Source organism: Lissotriton helveticus, chromosome 7, assembly GCF_964261635.1.
Source record: "Lissotriton helveticus chromosome 7, aLisHel1.1, whole genome shotgun sequence".
Lineage (NCBI taxonomy): Eukaryota > Metazoa > Chordata > Amphibia > Caudata > Salamandridae > Lissotriton > Lissotriton helveticus.
The window spans coordinates 1,169,239,993-1,169,260,258 of NC_136068.1; the positions used below are offsets into that span (position 1 = coordinate 1,169,239,993).

Genomic DNA, 20,266 nt, shown 5'->3' on the forward strand with positions numbered 1-20,266 from the left:
ATGGTGTTTTGGGCTGGTCGCGCCATACTGATGGCGTTAGATCATACACCACCTCACAGGAGTTTGGTCTAGTCCCTACATCCTGGTCCCAGACACAAACCTCTTCCACGTGGTCTGATAAACTGGCTTGGTATGTATCTTCCGACGTCCCAAACAGACACTGGTGACGGGAGCTAGCCTAGGAAAAGCCACTCACTGTTGGTGGACATGTTCACGCTGCTCCTAGGCGGCACATTTTGCTCACTGAAGCAAGGCAATAGCAACGTCTTTGCAATCAATCTTGAAATCCCATGTTAACAATGATTGTGAGTACGTTTATACTACCCAATCAGGAGCCATTTCCTCAAGAAGAGCAAAGGACTAATGGCTAACTGGTTTTGCAACCTTTAATAAACAGCCAAGTGATCTCGAAACGACCCGGAAAACACTTATACTTAAGTATTCCGTCACCACAGCAGAAAACGCCCAACTTAACGAGTTAATTTAGCAACTAAATTTAAGTTTACATTTTTAGGGATGCCTTCTTCATTGCAAAAACCGCCAGTTTCTGATACCTTGCTCGTTTTCCTGGCATCCATTGTTATTGGTTTTTTTTAATTATCTTTGCAAAACATGTCCTTTGATCTGGAACAATACCCACACTATCAACAACGGACTTATCGGTTTATTTATGAGCATTTCTATATCAACCAAGTGCAAAGCTTTTGCAACTAAAAATACTGACAAGAAAATTAGAGAAACTTTTGTCTTTGCATTTTTTTTGTGTTTAAGTTTTCTATTATCTGTTCTCCGGTAGAAGAACAAAATATTTGTTAATATGGGATATATTTAATTCCGCAATTTCGTAATTTAAGCATATGATCATGTGATTTAGAACACTGTATATATTCAGAGATTGCAAGTATCTGAATCTATTTTTTTGAGGGACAGCAATAAAAGATGAATAGATGTATATCGCCAACTACACGTTTCTTAGGTAAAGGATAAAAAAGCGCTTTTTTATAACTCAGAGAAGAACTCATTCTACTTATACAGGTAGGTACAGAAGCTAAAATGAAGAGAATTCGCCCAGAATAAGACGGTACTTACCTTCTGTAAGACTCATTTTGGTGGATGTTATATCTAAAAGAATATCATAACATATTAAATATATTTGAAAAGCACACAATCGTTCCTTGGGTCATCCTGGCACTGAATAACCTAATTATTGTTACCCAAATCATTAGAACTCATTGTATCCACCATATAAAGATGAAAGGCTGAGTGGAGACACTGAGACATGATCCTGTGGCCATGAGGTCAAACGCAGATTTCCAGAGTGGATGCATTCGTCTGCTGAGCCACCACACCAGACATCTCACTGAACCCCCCCCCCCCCCACCCACACACACACACACACATCCCGGCGAACAATCACAGCCAGTAATCCCACCTCAAATCTGTGGGATGCCAGGGTGCTGTGTGGTCCACCAGATGATGCCGCCACATGAACTTGTTGTCCATGTCATGCATCTCAGTGATGTACCCTACTCCCCCCATGAGAGGTGTTACCAACCTGTGCCTGAACTGTGGCCAGGAGAGCCGACTGCCTATCCTGCACACACTTGCAAAACTATGAGCAGCTATCATAAGCCCTGGCCCCTGCCTGAAACATCCTGTTCAGTTGCAGCACATTTCGGAGGAGAACGAAAGAGATGCATGGCCATTTTGAGTCAAGCTCCCTCTTCATGGACCCGATGTGTGGCCATCACAGGGTCAGGCGATGCACACGTCCTCTTTGTGATAAGATAAAGAGAGAACATATACCCAAGAAGGTAAAGACAAACAACTCTGCCAAATTAAAGCACTATATACTGCTTCGAAGCGCAAGACATGAGACTGAATGGTTGGCTACTTGAGGTGATAAACAAATTGATATATAAAAGGACATATAGCCCATTGCCGCAGAGACACGTTTGTGGCTTTGCATTCTTAATGTGCAATGCACACTTTACCTGGAATTTTGCTATCAAACCTAGTTACTAAGGGACCTTCACAGCAGTGCTCGCCAATTCCACTTCATGAATATATACCAGTTCCTGGTGAGCCCATTCTTAATTGGATTGAAAGGAAAGAACAATTTTTAAATTACTTGTCTACCATAGACAAATAGAACACGAGATTCTCACCTGAAATGGAAAAGAAAATATTGTTGCATTGCCTTGGATTGCATGTTTACAATCCAATGCAAAAAAAATAGAAGAGCTGGTAGTTAGTAAAACCAATGTTTTGCTAACGACACTCGCAGATACAGTTGACCACTTCTCTCCATCTGTGCGCGTAGCAATCACACATTACATTTTTTTCCAAGGAAAGCATGTAATGGCTGAAGATTATATTTTGGCAGGAAAATTCACCATAAACTGCAAATTCGGCACTCTCCAAGATGAATTTAGACTTTATCAAGTTTTATGCACTGACACAATCAATGTGTTTAAGAAAGACCTGGACCAGTGGCACTCTCTTTTAATGGTGCTATAGCAATCTTGAAAATGCTGAACTGTCTGAAAGGCATGCAAGGGCTATCTTACATGAAGAGAATAAAGCCGTGAAGGTCTATGCATACAAACTAGTGGAAGAGAAGAGAAGGAGGACAAACCAAGGAAAGTCTTCCAACAAGCAGAGAGTCTTAGCTATTCCTGTTACTGCCGTGGGGGTCTGCAGCTCACAGCTCAGTTTCCCAGTGTCTTGCTCATACTACTAAGTGTCTACAATGTGGCTTTATAACCATGTACAAAAAATAACAAACATTGGCATAGCCAATAGGTCTCTACTTTGGGACCTTATAAGTGTTTAGCCACGCTGTCATATGCTGGTAGAACTTGATCATTACCTATAAGTAATGAGCAAGTGCTGGTACATTATTCAAATATGTTGTTGCACCAAGGATATTGTGCTGCATAACTAAATACTTAGAAGCAACCTGCTCCAGTAAGCCGCTGCCAATACCAAAAGGCACCCCTGCACCAGTCAGCCTTGGTGAAGAGGACCAAAGGTGTCCTTATGTCCCCAAGCATCAAAGCTTACCTCTCCAGATGTTGGTTACCTCTGACTCGCCTCCTAGCCCGAGCCCGCAGCCTTTTTCTGATTTGGCCTATCTCCATTACTTAACATTGGATACCCAATGCTGTGTTGTCACCCTGCATCCGGCTGCCCCTGTGCCGCTGTTCATGTAGTGCTAGTGCTGTCTTGGAACCTGCCCAGTGCTTGCTTGAACTCCCGAAAACTGGTCCCCAAGCCGCCGCTACTTACCTGTTAGCAGCATTTGTCTGATTGCCCCTTTCTTCATTGATTCGTATTGCACGCCCACCTTGAAATTGCACCCAGCATCCCCTGAGAGACTGGTGGTGTAGTATTGGTGCTGCTTGGACCTTGCCTAATACTGACCTTAACTCTCGAAGACTGGTTCTGTAAGTGGATGTTACCTGTTGGTATGCTAAATGTTTTCTTCCTCCCACACTGTCAATTTTTGATATTGAAAAGTATTTCTATTACATAAAGTATTTACCTGTGACAACGTTCTGTGGTCTGCACAATAAACATGATGAGCAGTATTTTTATTAATTGGTATTGGATTTATTCATTGAGTGTGTGCCTCATTGATTGCCACTGTGTGTATAGTATATAGAGCCAGCTTCCTACACACTGTGTTTAGACCGGCAGGAAAGTTCTTTGCATCAACTGCAAATTATACATAATCCAGCAACACTCATGGTCATTGGTCTATTGAAGAGAGCCTGCATGTTATGCCTGCTGGCCTCACTGCATTGGCTCCCAATTAAATAACCTATTGTGGTTAAGGTTATGTGTCATGTTTATAATGTGCGGTACAAAAGGGGGGTGGTGATGGACGGAGCGTCTGAATCAATCAAACACTCACACCCAGTCAAAAGATCTGGGTTTAATCCATCACCGTTCTTTAGCCCACTCTGCCACCCCAGTTCAGACATGGCTATATGCAAATCAGTCTGACCCTGTGCCTCATGGGAACAGTCCAGCCCGAACTGCCAATCCATGTCCAGGTCAGTTGACTGGGGGTGAGTGTTTGATTTGCTCAAACGCTCCATCCATCATCCCCTTTTGTATCGCTTTGTTCGCCCTAAGTGTGGCAGGGTATGCTCAGACGTGAGTCCCTTGCTCACTTGGCCACTGGATTCAAGATAGCCTGGCTGATGAGGATTATGAATCCGAAACCGGTCCCAGGATGCTTGTTTCCGGTCCAGAGAAGACATGGCTTGGCAGTTCGGGCTGGACTGTTCCCATGAGGCACAGGGTCAGACTGATTTGCATATGGCCATGTCTGAACTGGGGTGGCCGAGTGAGCTAAAGAATGGTGATGGATTAAACCCAGATCAGTTGACTGAGGGTGAGTGTTTGATTTGCTCAAACGCTCCGTCCATCATCCCCTTTTGTATCGGTATGTTTATAATGTGGGCACTAATCCAAAAACACCTTAATTACCCGTTTAAATGATTTGGGCCCACTGGTGCTTGAAGTGGTCTCAGTTGAGGTACCTACTCAACAGTGAAAACAACTGCATTGTACTGTTTTTTCAAGAGCTATCTTTGCGTCGAGCATGGACTATCTGAATATGCATCATAAAGTTCCAATTGCCCATGTAAGCCATCTGCATTAAAAGCCGAAAGAACATTAGCAAAGCAATCAATGCTACTGCCATTCTACCCTTCAATTGATTAGCTCCATTGCCTGCAAAATTGATACGTTAGCAAATCTTGAGGACAAGGATGTAGAAACCATACTCCCATGGGCTGCAATGAGACCAGACTTTTAGGCTATCCAGATAAACTTACACAAATTAATCACAAAGAGAATATATATTAAAACACTCGCTGCTTATAGTGGAAACCTGAAAGGAATCTGGGTCCAGTCTTGGACAGTGCTAAAAAAAGATCAGAAAAACCCTGGTTCCAACACGTCTCTAACAAGCATTACAATTTACAGAATAACTACCAAATAGTAATGTCTATGTACCTCCACACATCTCCTACTGTATTCCTTTCACATACCCCTTTTGCCAACAAGCTTCCTTCTAAATCTAGTGCCCATAAACCCGAACATGACCAGAGACTCCTTGGCTCTCTACCTTCTCGCAGATCGTTTCCATGTCAGCCGTATGAACCCTCTGCAAGTCTAATTTCATCTTCTCCAAGTCGTTCCGAAGTTTGCAGACCACATTCTCATGATCCCGGGCCGCCTTTTGCTTCTCCTCTTCTCGCATCTGCCCCAGCTCCATCAGCTGCTGTTTGCGTTGGGTGTTCACCTGGACCAGTTCTTCTCGCAATTTATGGACTTGTGCTTCCAGGCCACAGATCGTCTTCAGGAAAAGAGAAAAGAAAATATGGTCTTGAAGTAACATTCCCAATGTGCATCTGGAAACTTACAGACCAGTGTTTTGGGCAAAAGAACATTTTTTACATTAAACGTACAGGGAGAGTCTGAGATGCCTTACTTTGCTGAAAGAGGTGTATTAAGTGATTAGTGTGGTTACTGCAAGGCTCACGCAAATGAAATCTGTTGGGCTCCCAATCTCGGTCTTGTCGCCCACTCTTTCACCCTACCGTGGTTGCTATGGTGGGTGTGGTGACTTAGATAACAGTGTAGATTACTTAGAATTCGCAAGGCCATTTTCAAGTTAATAATTGTTATAGTAAACAAACGGCGATATAAACATTAATAGTTTTATTATAAACTTATGAGACTCAATGTGTGAATACTACAGTTTGATGTAACAATATCCAAGTTAATTTCTTGAATGATATCATCAAAGCCACATCGTCGACTTTTTTTCGTTTAAAATGTAGCGTTCTGAGTTATCCTTTTTTTTTTTTAACAACTTTTTTACAGGGAATATAGACCCACACAACTCTATTTCCTACCTTTACTTGGGATGAGAAGATATTATGGGCAATAGCTGAAAAAGAACATTACCTTCACAAAAAGTCGCATTATCTGTGATGTAAATGTTTTTGGTGATAACACTTTCTACTGTTAGTTAAGTGGTTTTGAAGCATTGTTTCTTTCTCTCTGACCGAATGACAATATTGATCTTGCATAGTTCGAAGGATATCCCTTCACAAAACAAAGAAAGTATTTATGCTCTTTGAAGGCTCTTAGATTTCTGTTCTTTAAAAAGTGAGTTTCAGTTTTAAAATTAGATTACACCAAACTGGGGAGAACTAACACATTTTGGGGAGCACTGAGAAAGGGCAAAGGTATCAAACTTGAGCTAAGATTTAAGGATTTAAGCAGTGCGCAAGAATGATCAAATGCTTATTGCCTTTGGCCCTTACAAATTAGTAACGCGAATCAACCCGATAGCTCATTTTATTATATTTCATAGACGGCCCACTAAAGCAGATGTTATATAACTGTCGACTTGTCTCTGAATTCTAAATTAAACTATGTGAAACAATATCAGACAGCATAAAAATTGCTGATGGTATTCCCTACAACTTAATTATTTTGAAATCATATGTTCTATCTGTCCCATTTCCAATACCTCCAATGAGAATTTTTGATTTTCTGGTGTCCGCTGCAATCATAACAATTGCAAGTATAACTCGAAAGGGGTTAAACCATATTTATGTTCATTTTTGGGCGGTCTGGATTACATCTACCTGTAAAGGTGCTAGTCTTTCTCTTAATGAACATCATAAATCATCTCTAATTTACCAATTGTTCTGGGAAACTGTAGATGTGTATACTGATAACCTATTGATACATACTATATACTGTTGACACTAATATGCTTTAACTGCAATTTGTTTAATTTTTGGAATCACATATATTATTTATATACAAATGTTTAATTATATATTATGCAGCTAATTTTTTATTATCTTTTTTTCATTTTCTTAGAACCAGGCTGATTCGGTGATGAAAAAGTTATTTGCCTTTGGTAACACTCTTTCTGGGGGCTACTCTATCTGCAGATTCCTCACGTTGTGAATACCTAAAGGCATAGGAAAGGAGCCGGAGATTTTTTCAGCATTCCCTCGCGTGCCGGTAGGTGGAGTCATGCAGCTCCGCATCGGGACCATGCCGCCCGGGTAATGTGTCAGGGTCACATATAACCTCCAACTCCACCCATCAAGATCAGTTTTTTCTGATATCCGTCCACACCATCGGACGCAGACCGTTCATTAATCAAATTTTACAGATTACAGATCTATAGCTGTGGCTTTTTTAAGATGGAGAAAATAAAAGAGTCAGTTCCACTGAACTGGGAGGAGTGCGGGTCAGTAAGAAATCAGTAATGGCTGATCAGATAACTGTAAAAAGACTGATAAGGTCGACAAATAACCTTTAACTGTGGCCACAAGGTCTTTCTGGGCTAATAATAGGGAGAAAATAAGGACTTCAGATTACTGCGCTTGCAGGGGCTGGATATGACTAGAGGAACACCACACAACAAACCTTTCCCAATGTCCCGCATTTGGTGGCAGGACAGCTGGCTGCCAGAATGACATTTACTACCCCTGGAGGAAGATCAAAGGTAATTAACTATTGATGTGCAATCTCCTAGCATGAGGTGTAAGTTGAATAAGTTCTGGATTATGACCCTGCCCTGCTGCTGACACAGAAGGTCCTCCCAAAGAGGCAGTCAGATAGGGGGAAAGATGATCATGGCCAAACGTTCCGGGTACAACACTCTTGTGGCTCAATCTGCAGCCACTAGCTGCCTATTGCCTAGGGCCTGGTAGTTCCTGTTCATCTGCAGAAGTGAGGCAAAGGTGAGAAGGCATACCGGATTTCTGAGCTCCAATCAAATGGAAAAGCATCTCTGAGGGAGAATTATCTTTGGAACTCTAATGTGCAAAAATGTGGACATTGCTCCTTCTCAAAGGTGACAAAAAGATAGAGCAACGGTTCTCATCATTACTGGAAGATTCACTGCACCACCTCTGAGTACAGCGGCCATTTGTGAACCACTAGGTAATGCCAGCTGAGTTTGTCCACCCTGGCACTAAAAGATCTTGCCAGGTGATGCCCGACCAGGGAGATTCCCTGTAGATTTAGCCAGTTCCAGAGGTGAAGGGCCGCTGGCACAGGACCCATTACTCCACTCCACCCTGCTTGTTCCAGTGTGACATGACAATGGTATTTTCCATGAGAACTGCACCCGTTTCCCCTTGATGGATGGGAGGAAGGCTTTCAGTGCCAGCGAATTGCCCAAGGTTGATGTGAAGGCAGGTTTCTACTGGAGACAAGAGTTTTCTGATTTCCACCTCTCTCAAATGACCTCCCCAAGCCAGTAACAATGCACCTGTCAGACAAGTTACTTACCTTCGGAAATGCCTTATCTGGTAGAGATATGAGCTAGCTGCGAATTCCTTCCCAACGAATTTCCCAGTTGTCAGACTGGATCCAGAAGATTTTTCTTCGAGGAATACCTCTGCGGGCTGGTAGGTGGCGTCGGTCGGCTCCGTGTGCTGGCATCTGCGTCGTAGTGACATCCACGTCACCTATATAGGCACCTCCTCGGCACCCTGAGGTCAGTTACTTTTCACGACTTTCCACACCAGAAGCAGGGAGCCATGAAGTGTTGTGAACAAATAGGCCCCTGAAAGAGATCAGTACTTACCCTAAAAACCTGTCCGCAGTGCTAGGAGGATGGGTGAGTCGGTAAGGAATCTGCAGCCATAATCATGTCTCTAACAGATAAGGCGTTACCGAAGGTAAGCAACTTGCCCAACTGATAGAGACATCTAGCAACAGACTCCTTTATCTTTCAATAGATACCAAAGTAATACCATCCCAGGAGGGACTGCGGATAAGTCTAAACCAGGAAGTCGGGCAGGACAGAGCAGCCAAAAATGCTGTCTTCGCGGACTTGACTTTCCAGGCCTGGGAAATGTGTGCTGGGATGTCCACGTTGCTGCCTGACAAATGCACTCCATATTATAATGCCGTGGTGGCAGCCTTGGCTCTGGTGGAATGAGCTCTTAAGCCTTCAGGAGGCTACTTTTTCGCCAAAGCATAGCAAGTCGTGATGCAGAGGACAACCCATCATGAGAGAGTCCTCTTCTGCACTGCACAACGTTTCTTAGCTCCCACGTACCCCACGAAGAGTTGGCCGTCTACCCGGAACCCTTTAGTGAGGTCAAGGTAGAACGACAATGCTAATTTGGATACAGACATTGGAGTCTCTCTTCTTTTTAGAGGGATGCGGAGGAGCGTAGAAAGTGGGCAAGGTGACATATTGTCCCACATGGAAGTGTGTTACCACTTTCGGTAGGAAAGAGGCCCTAGTGCAAAGCACTAACTTGCCAGGGAATATTGCCAGGTAAGGAGGCTTGAATGACAAAACCTGAAATTCGCTAACACTCCTGGCGAAAGTGATTGCCACTAAAAAGGCTGTCTTGATGGTAAGCAGCCAGTGGGGGCAGAAGTGCAGAGGTTCAAATAGAGCTCACATTAGGAAGTTGAGAACCAAACTAAGGTCCCACCTGAGGCATGATGAATGGAGAAGGTGGGACCATATGTACTAAGCCTTTGAGTGATATATTTACAATGGGAGATTTAATTAAAAGAGGGTTTATGTGGCCCCGTAGAAAGGCAGACAGGGCTAAAAGGTATCCTTTTAGAGTGCCCAGAGCTGAGCTCTGCTTGGCAAGGGTTAAAATCAAAAGTACAATATCAGATAGGGAAGCAGAAAGAGAGTCAATAGACTTTTCCGTACAGTATACTACAAACATGTTGCATCGGTAGGAGTGTACCTACTTGGTAGAGGGATGCCTGGCTGCCTAAATAATATTACAGACTTCAGGTGGAAGCAAGAAGGCATAGAGTTGACAGGTTTGGGTGGAGAACCCTTCCTGCTGTTGCAACAGAAGATCCATCAAAAGGGCAGCCTGACTGGAAGATCGATGCTCAGTTGGAGAAGCTCAGGATACCAGACTCTCCTTGCCCAGGGGGGGTCACAAGGATGACTTGGGTCCGGTCAGTCCTGATCTTCTTGAGAACTCTAAGCAGGTGTGGTATGGGCAGAAAGGAGTACAGGAGGCCTGAGCTCCATTCGAGATGAAAAGCGTCCCCGAACGAGGGCCACCTTGGAAACTCCAGCTTGCAAAATTGCTGACAATGCCTGTTCTTTGCAGAGGCGAACATATCTAACGAAGCCTGTCCCCACTGTTGAGAGAGACCTTGCACCACCTATGGATGGAGATGCTACTCCTGATCCACTAGGCATAGACGGCTGAGTTTGTCCAATTTGACATTCTGTAAACCTGCCAGGTGTTGAACCACCAGGGATATGCTCTGGAGTTTGAGCCAAGTTCAGAGATGCAGAGGTTCTTGACAAAGGGCAATGACTCCACCCCGCCCTGTTTGTTGCAGTACCACCGTCTGTGGTGTTGTCTGGGAACACTTGTACTAGCTTCCCTTATATGAAAGAAAGGCTTTCAATGGCAAATAAATCACTCGGAGCTCCAGCAGGTTGATGTGGAGTCCGGATTTTGCCAGAGTCCATAGTCCTCTGATCGCCACTTCGCCCAGGTGGCCGCCCCCTCCCGGCAGTGACAAATCTGTCACTATTGTGAGAACTGGTTGGGCAAGGGAGAGGGGCCTGCCTGTGACTTAATTGCGGTTTATCAGCCACCACTGCGAATCCTGTGCAGTCCGTCTGAGATCTGGACCATGTTGGAGCGGTTCCCCTGATGCTGTGCCCACTGGAACTCCTGGTCCCACTGCAGAGCCTGCTTATGCCATCAGGCATGTGTCACTAGCAGGGTGCAGGAGGCCATGAGGCCCAACAGCCTCAGAGTCATTCACACCAAAATCCAGGACAGAGGCTGAAACATTGGTATCACAGCCTGAATATCCTGGACTCGCCACGCGGGAGGATAGTCCCGAAACTGTACTGTGTCCAGAACAGCTCCGATAAAAGTGAGTCAACTGTGACTTTGGCACGTTGATAGTGAACACCAGCAAATGCAGAAGGTCCGCCGTAGTGTGGAGTTGGGAGATGAGCGACTGGGGAGAGCCCGCCTTCAACAGCCAGTCGTCGAGATAAGGGGAGACTGACAAACATGATTGGCACAGAAGAGCTGCTACAACTGCCATCACCTTGATGAACACCAGAGGGATGCTGGTACAAACAAGGGGAGCACAGTGAATTGAAAAAGCTTGTGGCCTACCATAAAATGCAAGTAGTGCCGATGAGCAGGCCGAATAGGAATAGAGAAATAGGTGTCATGCAAGTCCAACGCTACCATCCAGTCTCCCGGTCCAAGGCAGAGAGCACCTGAGCTAGTGTGAGCATCTTGAACTTTCCCTTTTTGAGGAAGTAGTTGAGGGATCATAGATCTAAAATAGGAGTAAGGCCCTTGTCCTTTTTTGGGACCACAAAGTAGCAGGAATAACAGCTACAGCCTACTTCTGGCACCAGAACCCTCTCTGAGGTTCACTTGGTCAAGAGTCATGATTTCTTTTTGAAGCAAAATAAGATGATCCTCCATCAGCCCGTCGTAAGATTGCGGCATCGAGGAAAAGGTAGTCTAAAATGGGAGGGAGTAGCCCTTTCGGACTATCTGGAGGACCCACCTGTCAGATGTGATATCAAACAAGCAATGAAGGTGAGGGGGAATCCTGCCAGCAGCTGGCTGCCCATGATTTTGAAGGGCAAGATTAGGAGGGTTTGGATGCTGAGGCTGCAAGGGGGGGGGGGGGAATGACCCGACTTCTGGCAGCCGACGCACGGGGTCGGATTGAGCTGCACCATCGGCCATCGATGTTGCTGAACCTGCGCAGTCTTGTAGTAGGGATAGGGCTGGGGCAGCTGCAAGCCCCTTCCAGAGACTGGGGACGAGTGGCCGCTGAGAGATCCAAGGACTTCGACGTAGAGCGTGAGACCTCAAAGCATTCCAGCGCCATGTCTCCCTTGTCTCCAAAGAGACGGATGCCATCAATGGGCATGTCCATGAGAGAGGCCTGGACATCCCCATAAAAGTCAGAAATCCTCAACCAGGAGAGGCGTCGAACAGCCACTGTCGACAAAATCACTCTGCCCGAAGAGTTGTTCATGTCGAGGCCACAACAGATGGCGAACTATGCTGAGTCTCTCCCGTCTGATACAGCTTGGGAGAGGATGGCCTGGGCCTCCTCTGGGACCTATGGCAAAACTTATGTGACCGTTTCCCACAGGAAGTGGGAATAACGGCCCAATAAGCATGTGGTGTTCAGCGATGGCAATGCAAGGCTGGCGGAAGAAAAATGTTCCTTACCCCAACTGTCCAGGTCTTGGATTCTCTGTCTGGGGGAGCGGAAGAGAAAGTACCATGGGAGGTAGCGCACTACCAAGCCCTCCAGGGTAGAGTGGGTTGTAAGGAAGTTTGGGTCGCCTAGAGCAGGGCTATGGCGGCGGGGAAATGTCCTACTCACAGGAGCCCCTGTGCTGGGCTTGGACCAGGTTCCCAGTAGGACTCTGTAAGGCCGTCGTTTGAGCGCAGTAAGGGTATCGAAGAAGTGCCACCTGGCCGTAGGACCTCGGTCAAGATATTAATCTTGACTGCCACTGAAGAGAGCAAGCTGGAGGTCCAGGACCTCAGGCGCCCTTTGCACCACCATAACATAAGTTGCTCCCTCATCCATAGCCATGGTAGTGGGAGAAAGCAGGCCACAATCGAGAACGATATCCATTCTCACCCAATTTCTCATACCAGTCCGTGTGGTGATATGGCGGGTCTTCTAAAGGGTCCAGCGACTCCTCTCCATCTTCTTCTATTCCTAGCCCTTCAGAATAAGGCTGAAGCGTTGACCTAAGACCTGTAGGATCTGTCTGCAACGACACTGGCGTCCGTTGGGGACGCTCTTGGTCATTGGGAACTAGAATGGGGCTGGCATGGCCTGGGGGGGCCAGCGACGCCAGGATCCTCGGTGTCGGGCGGGGAAGGTACGACCAGCAATGGCACGACCAGCATCGGTCTGGATCCACTGCCAGATTCATGAGGGAGGGGGTCATAGGTGCCGGAGCCACCGTCACAGAACCTGATGGAGCACCCTCTGACCCTGCGGTGCCCAAAGGAGCACCTGTATGGTGAGGGCAGCCAAATATGAGGCACATGGCATCATAGAATTATTTAGGTTGAGGCAGGGGTCGCGCCTGCTCCCTGAAAAACGGGGCAGTGCGGAGCCAACCTAGACTCAGGTTCAAATGAAAAAAAAAGGGGGTCTAGGAAATGTAAAAAAAAAGCCTGTCAAAAAAGTGACAGAGGGTAGCTCCCTTCACAGATCTGTGCTTGACAGCACGAAAAGAAAAGAAACGGACGTCTTTATGCCCAGGTGGCGCCTATATGGGTGATGCAGATGTCACTACGGTGCTGACATCGCTGATGATGTCACGTGGGTCAAACCAATGCCATCTACTGGGGCACAGAGGTATTGCTCAAAGAAAAATCTTTCGGATCCAGTCTGAAGCCTGGGAAATTCAAAGGTAAGGAATCTGTAGCTACAGGTCTCCATCAGATACAACCATTAGTTCTAGATGTGGAAGTGAGAAGGGTCTATCACATTCCATTTGTGGTGTAGCAGCCTCTACTGTAGATCTTTCACAGTCTCTTCGACACCTGGGAGGAATCTGAGAGCTTCTCTTCATGATAAGCCCACCGTGACTTTAGAACCTACTACAGAGTCCACATATGCCGTCTGGTATGGTTCACTACCAGGATGTAGGAGGCCAAGAGGCTAATAAGCCTCAGTGCCACTGTCACTGAGATTAGGTCAAAGATTATAACATGATGATCATAGCCTGAATTTCCTTGACTCACTTGAGGTGGAGAGAAAGCTCAGAATAGCACTGTATCCATAACAGCCCCAATGAAGGAAAGAGTGTGCGAAGGAGTCATCTGTGACTTCAGCGCACTGATGAAGAATACCAGAGATGTTAACAGGTTGTCTATTGTCTGGAGATGGCTGACAACTGTTTGAGGTGAGCCCGCCTCTAGCAGGCAGTCCTCGAGGTATAGGAAGACTGGTTTTCCCAACCTCCATTGATGAGCAGCTGCCACCACCATCAGTTTCATGAACTCCCGAGATGCCACGAGAGGGTTGAAGGGGAGTGAGTACAGAGAACTGAAAGTGCTTGCTACCTACCTGAAATCGCTGGGACTGCAGAAAAGGAATAGGAAAATAGGCATCCTGCAAATCCAACACTACCATCCAGTCACCTGGATACAAGGCAGAGAGAAGTTGGGCCAGATTGAGCATTTTGAACTTGCGATTTTTTGAGGAAAATGTTCAGAGGGTGAAGGTCTAAACTAGGATAAAGATCACCTTTCTTCTTCAGCACCATAAACTAACAGAACCAGCCAGTCCATGAGATTGATGTCGCCACATACCATTCTTGCATACACACAAATCTTTTCCTAAAGTTGCATTCTCTTTAACCAATTACAATTTGACACACATTTTGCATTTGAGAGACTTGGATTGATCATCACTGAATGGGAGGAGTGGCTCTGAGGAGGTCTGCTTTGATTGCAGGACCTCCATGAGGACACTGGTTTTTATGCTCACTGAAGGCATCAAGGACTTCTGCTGCACTCCTAACAACCACAGCAAAGGATGCAGATTCCTGTGTGGAGGTACCCAGTGGATAGGCCAGTTTCAGAAGAACTGTCCAAGCCACTGGCCTCCCGGAGACGCAAAAATAAATTCTCTTCATCATAAAGCTACAATTTGTCTCGACTGAGTGCAAGATGCATGCGAATTCAGTTGAGGTCACGTGGAATTCACTTCAGAGTCCAACAGGATTATAGCCTTTTCTTCCAGCGTAAGTGCTGGTGTTGATGTACAAAGGCCAATCGCACGTCTCTGCGCTGCATAAGGAGTTGGCGGTGGCCCTGGAGTCAGGGCGGACTCTGGATTGGGTTCTAGATGCACCATTAGGGACAGATCCACAGGTGATAAGTCGACTGGAAGTCTCCTTGGATCTGTGGAGCATGAAGGCACACCAGAGGAAATCGGTATGTTACCAAAAATCTGCAACTTGGCCTCTTTGGAGGCCTGTATCTGTTGCGACGTCACAGATGACCTAGAAACTCGGTCTGAATCTGGACTAGCTCGCAAATCAGACCCATGGCTGCTATCCAACTATTTGGATGACAGCATCCATCACTCCCCTTCTTAAAAAAAAAACCAGCCTAGACCCTACCGACCCTCACAACTACTGACCCATCGCCGGTCTGCCAATGGTGACCAAAGTTCTTGAAAAGCACCTAAACATGGCTCTGACTAAACATCTTGACGATAATAGACTACTGGATGTCTCCCAGGATGGTTTTCGTTCGCATCACTCCGCCGAATCCGCCTTAATCTTTGCCACAGAAAAGATCTGCAGGGTGGTGGATGAGGGAGGGAGAGCGGTCCTCGTGCTCCTCGATCTCTCAGCCGCATTTGACACCGTGAACCACATCATTTTGGTACAGCGGCTGGGAGACGTAGGGATAGGGGGGACCGCTTTAGACCTCCTGTCCTCCTTCCTGGAGGCGAGAGAGCAGCGGCTATTCTGGGATGACTTAAAATCTGACAGTTTCACCCTCCCATGTGGCGTAACGCAATGTTCCGCCCTCTCCCCAACTCTATTCAATCTGTACGTCACCCCGTTGGCCAATCTTGTTAGAAGGCATGGCTTTGCTTTGGTCTCGTACGCCGACGATACTCAACTTGTCATTTCTATGAGAGATCCGCCAAAGACCACTGCAGCCAGATTTGACATCTGCCTCTCCGAGATCATGGCCTGGATGAGCCAGAATCACCTGAAAATAAATACCAACAAAACGGAGGTGATGGAGTTCAGGCCAGGACAACCCCTGTGGAACCGGTCCTGGTGGCCCGTGGAGGCTGGGGACTGACCCTCCCCAGTAGAAAAAGTCAGAAATTTGGGTATCATTTTTGATACCAAACTGAACTTTGACCCACAGATAAATAGTCTGACCTCATCGTGCTGCTATCTTTTTAAAATTTTGAGGAAAATATTCCTGTATATTCCAAAAGACCTTCAAAAGACCGTGATGGTCGCTCTCTTACTATCGAAATTGGACTACTGCAATGCCCTGTTCCTGGGAATTGACAAGTACCAGCTGCAAAAAACTGCAGTCTTTGCAAAATGCGGCAGCGAGACTCTTACTGGGTATTCCCAGAGGTCAGCCAATTTCGGCCAACATAAAAACTTCACACTAGTTGCCTATCAAACAGCGTATCGAGTTCAAAGCTCTAACTGTGGTACATAAAGCAATTTATGGTGGCGGTGCCGAGGATCTCCAAGCTTTTTTTACACTCTACACCCTCACCCGCCACCTCAAATCAGCCAATCAGAGACTTATCAATATTACAAAGGTAAGACGGGCAAGATGGGGTGGCAGAGCAATCACGCATTGTGCATCCAAACTCTGGAACAAGATGCCGCTCCTTCTGAAGACCCAACCCAGTCTTCAGCTTTTCAGAAGGAGCCTAAAGACTTGGCTGTTTACAACCATATAAAATCTCACCTCCTTTAGCCATCCCTTCCACACATCACAGCGCCAAGATCCCTCGGCATTCAAGAGCTTTACAAGCATATAAAACATAAACATGGTCAGAGTGGACAGTGGCAGTGGCAGTGCCCCAGCTGCTTACGGCGCCAGCGTGACCTTGGATCATTTTAAATTGTTCTTAAAACTGTTTTTAAGTACGAGGGAACAGAGGGAGGAGAGCGACTAGGTTCCCTCCGTGACTTTGTTTATTTTAGCTCTGTGCTCATTCCGACTGCAGAGGTCTTCTGGCAGTCATCCCGGAGGCATTCAAAAATCTGCGGATGGCACCGCTGTTCTGCCGAGGTCTCCTACCTGAAGGCAGCAGCTTGGTACGGGGGGCTGGTCTCGTTTCCTTCCTACCCGCCCCGTTCTGACGCCGGTGATTAGCATCGTTCGAGCAGAGGGCGTGGTAGGTCCGAGCCAGCCACTTCCGGTACGAGAGGGAGGACGAGCAGTGCTCTAGTGTTGCGAGGCGCTGGGGGTGATAAAAGGCGGATGTGTGCCCGTCTGCAGCCTGGCCCGGGCCAGGGCCCCAACCCCTGGTCCAATGAGAGTTCGCATGGTGTGGAGCAGGAATCAGCTCCTCAGTCTCCGCACTCTAAACTCTAACCCGTGCTTACATCGCATGAGAGTGGAGGAGAGGGTGAGCTGTAAACACTGTCAGTATGTTTTTAGCATAGGAGGAGAGGACAAACAGGAGCACCCCAGTCTTAACTGTGGGTTGCTTAATGTTAGTTCCCTGCGCAAACACAGGTTAGACATCTGCGACCTGCTCACGGAGAAACAACTAGATCTCCTGTTTTTCTCAGAAACATGGTTAGATGCGGACTCGGACCCGGATGTCGTTGAGGCCTTACCAGAGGGATATCTGAAGGCCAGGCTAGATAGGCCCACTGGCAGGGGCGGGGGCATTGCTATTGCATTTAAGCAACCGCTTACCTGTCAAATGGAGCATATGACCATCACGGACAGCGAGGCAGGGGCCTTTACCATTAGGGTAAATGGTAGTACCACGGTGAAGGGTTTTTTGACTTAGACCGCCGGGTCCCTATTCCAAGTTCGTAGATAGCTTGGTAGAGGGTATCACCGAAGCCGCTCTTCGAAGGGATAAGTTCCTTGTGCTGGGAGATCTGAATATGCACCTGGACGATCCCTTGGATAGAGGGGCCGCAGGGCTTTATCAAGAACTGTTGGCTCTTCAGATGGAACAGAGAGCGAAGGCCCCCACCCACCAGCAGGGTCATTTATTGGACCCGATATTCGCAAACTGGAGGAATGTAGAGACCAAACCCAATATCCCAATGCCCTGGACAGACCATTTTCTCGTGCCCTTTGTGGTGCGAATGCCAGGTGCTAGGATGTGGGAACAGGTACCCCTGAACTATCCCAGCCGGAAGTGGGTTAATTTCTCTCAGACTAGTTTTGATGAGGCACTCACCAAAGGAGGGAAGCTGGGAGGGCTGGATGTGGAAACAGCCAATAGTAACCTAGATAAACGTATCACAGAGGCGCTAGACTGTACAGCCCCACTCTGTTTGGTCAAGTCGGGCCGCCGCACACAGAGAACGGCTCCATGGTACAACAATGAGCTGCGGTTGGCCAAATCGGAATGTAAGCGCATGGAGAGGCAGTGGAAGGTGGCTTTTTCGAGTTTAACCAGACAGTAGTATTTAGTGAAGAGGCGGGCTTACCATGGGATGATTAGGAAATCGAAAGCTGCCCACTATGCAGATAGGATTAAGGAGGCGGAGAACTCCGCGAAGGAACTGTTTAAAATCTACAAATCCATCTCGGTAGCTAAATCCTCCGTGGTGCAGGGGGACTGCTCGCTGGACTCGTGCAACCGTATTGCAGATTATTTTGCAGAAAAAGTCGCAAATATCTACTTATCTTTCCCGGACCAAACTATAACAGGGTTTGAGTTTGTTGAAGTTACGGGGGAAGCGAGGGGACAGTGTGGCCTAGCTAACCTCACTACCCCCCCTCCAGAGGCGCTGATACAGATCTGCAGTTCGGTGAAATCTGGCTCCCCGAGGGACCCTGCACCACCCAAACGGCTCGTTGAAAGCTTGGTGATCTTGGAGCCCTATATTAGGCACCTGTTGGATGTATCTTTTAGGACCCACACGGTACCCTTAGGGTGGAAACAGGCGGTAGTACTTCCTTTACAAAAGAAACCAAACATCAGTTTCGAGAAACTGGAGAACCACCGTCCCATATCACTCCTACCCTACATGGCCAAAGTAGCGGAGAAGGTCGTGAATATCCAGCTGATGGAATTTGTGGAGGAGGCGGCCCTCCTTCACGCCACTCAGTTTGGATTCCGGCCTCGACATTCCACCGAGTCGGCCCTACTTATGGCAGTCGAGACCATCAGGCAGGGAGTGGTTGAGGGCCAAACTATGGCCCTGATTCTGTTGGACCTCAGTGCAGCGTTTGACACTGTAGCACATACCAGTGGCGTCACTAGGGGGTGCGGACCGCACCGGGTGACACCAACACATGGGGTGACACCAATCTGCACTGCAGCCTCGCCTCTGCTCTCACCTTTACTGTCGCTCCCTGTGCAAGCTTGTTCCTCATGCTGTTCACACTCGCCAGCGTCTCGCAGGAGATCTGCAATGCTTGACTGCAATTTTCTTTGCTCACAAGGCAACTCTATAGCAGCCTATCTCATCTGAGGGTGCATGGTTTCCTATTTTTCAGTATCTTGCACAGGCTTCAGTTTTCCAGTGAACCAGTTCCAAATTTCAGCTTGCTCTTCACTACAGTGCCACCTGTTGCTCGCACTCTTGTTTATACAAATCCAGGGAAGACAGATGGAGTAAGAGAGAGAGGGAGACAGAGGGAGCTAGAGGGAGTAATACAGAGAGAGAGGGAGACAGAGGGAGTAAGACAGAGAGAGAGGGAGACAGAGGGAGCTAGAGGGAGTAAGACAGAGAGAGAGGGAGCTAGACAGAGAGAGGGGGCTAGTGGAAGTAAGAGAGGGAGCTAGAGGGAGCAAGACATAGAGAGACGGAGCTAGAGGAAGTAAGACAGAGAGAGGGAGCTAGAGGGAGTAAGACAGAGCGAGGGAGCTAGAGAGAGCAAGACAGAGAGGGAGAAAGAGGGAGTAACAAAGAGAGAGAGGGAGCTAGAGAGAGTAAGACAGAGAGAGAGGGAGCTAGAGGGAGTAAGACAGAGAGAGAGCTAGTGTGAGAAAGACAGAGAGAGGGGGAGCTAGAGTGAGAAAGACAGAGAGAGAGGAAGCTAGAGGGAGTAAGACAGAGAGAGGGAGACAGAGGGAGCTAGAGGCAGTAAGACAGAGAGAGAGGGAGCTAGACAGAGAGAGGGAACTAGAGGGAGTAAGATAGAGAGAAAGGGAGCTAGAGGGAGCAGGACAGAGAGAGAGGGAACTAGAGGGAATAATAGAGAGCGAGCTAGAGGGAGCAAGTTAGAGAGAGAGGGAGCTAGAGGGAGTAAGACAGAGAGAGAGGGAGACAGAGGGAGCTAGAGGGAGTAAGACAGAGAGAGAGAGGGAGCTAGACAGAGAGAGAGTGAGCTAGAGGGAGTAAGACAGAGAGAGAGGGAGCTAGAGGGAGCTAGACAGAGAGAGGGAGCTAGAGGGAGTAAGAGAGAGAGAGGGAGCTAGAAGGAGCTAGACAGAGAGGGAGCTAGAGGGAGTAAGACAGAGAAAGAGGGAGACTGAGGGAGCT

The 20,266-nt window shown here is 47.2% G+C and overlaps 1 protein-coding gene across 3 annotated transcripts in view; it reads right to left on the reverse strand.

Annotated features, from left to right (window-relative positions):
- CEP112 (centrosomal protein 112) overlaps positions 1-20,266 on the reverse strand; it is a 2,313,552-nt gene that overhangs the window by 674,961 nt on the left and 1,618,325 nt on the right. For all 3 annotated transcript variants that reach the window (XM_078654309.1, XM_078654310.1, XM_078654308.1), the window contains one exon: positions 5,144-5,374. In XM_078654309.1, the coding sequence (XP_078510435.1) occupies positions 5,144-5,374 (231 nt within the window). The remainder of the gene's footprint in view (positions 1-5,143; positions 5,375-20,266) is intronic.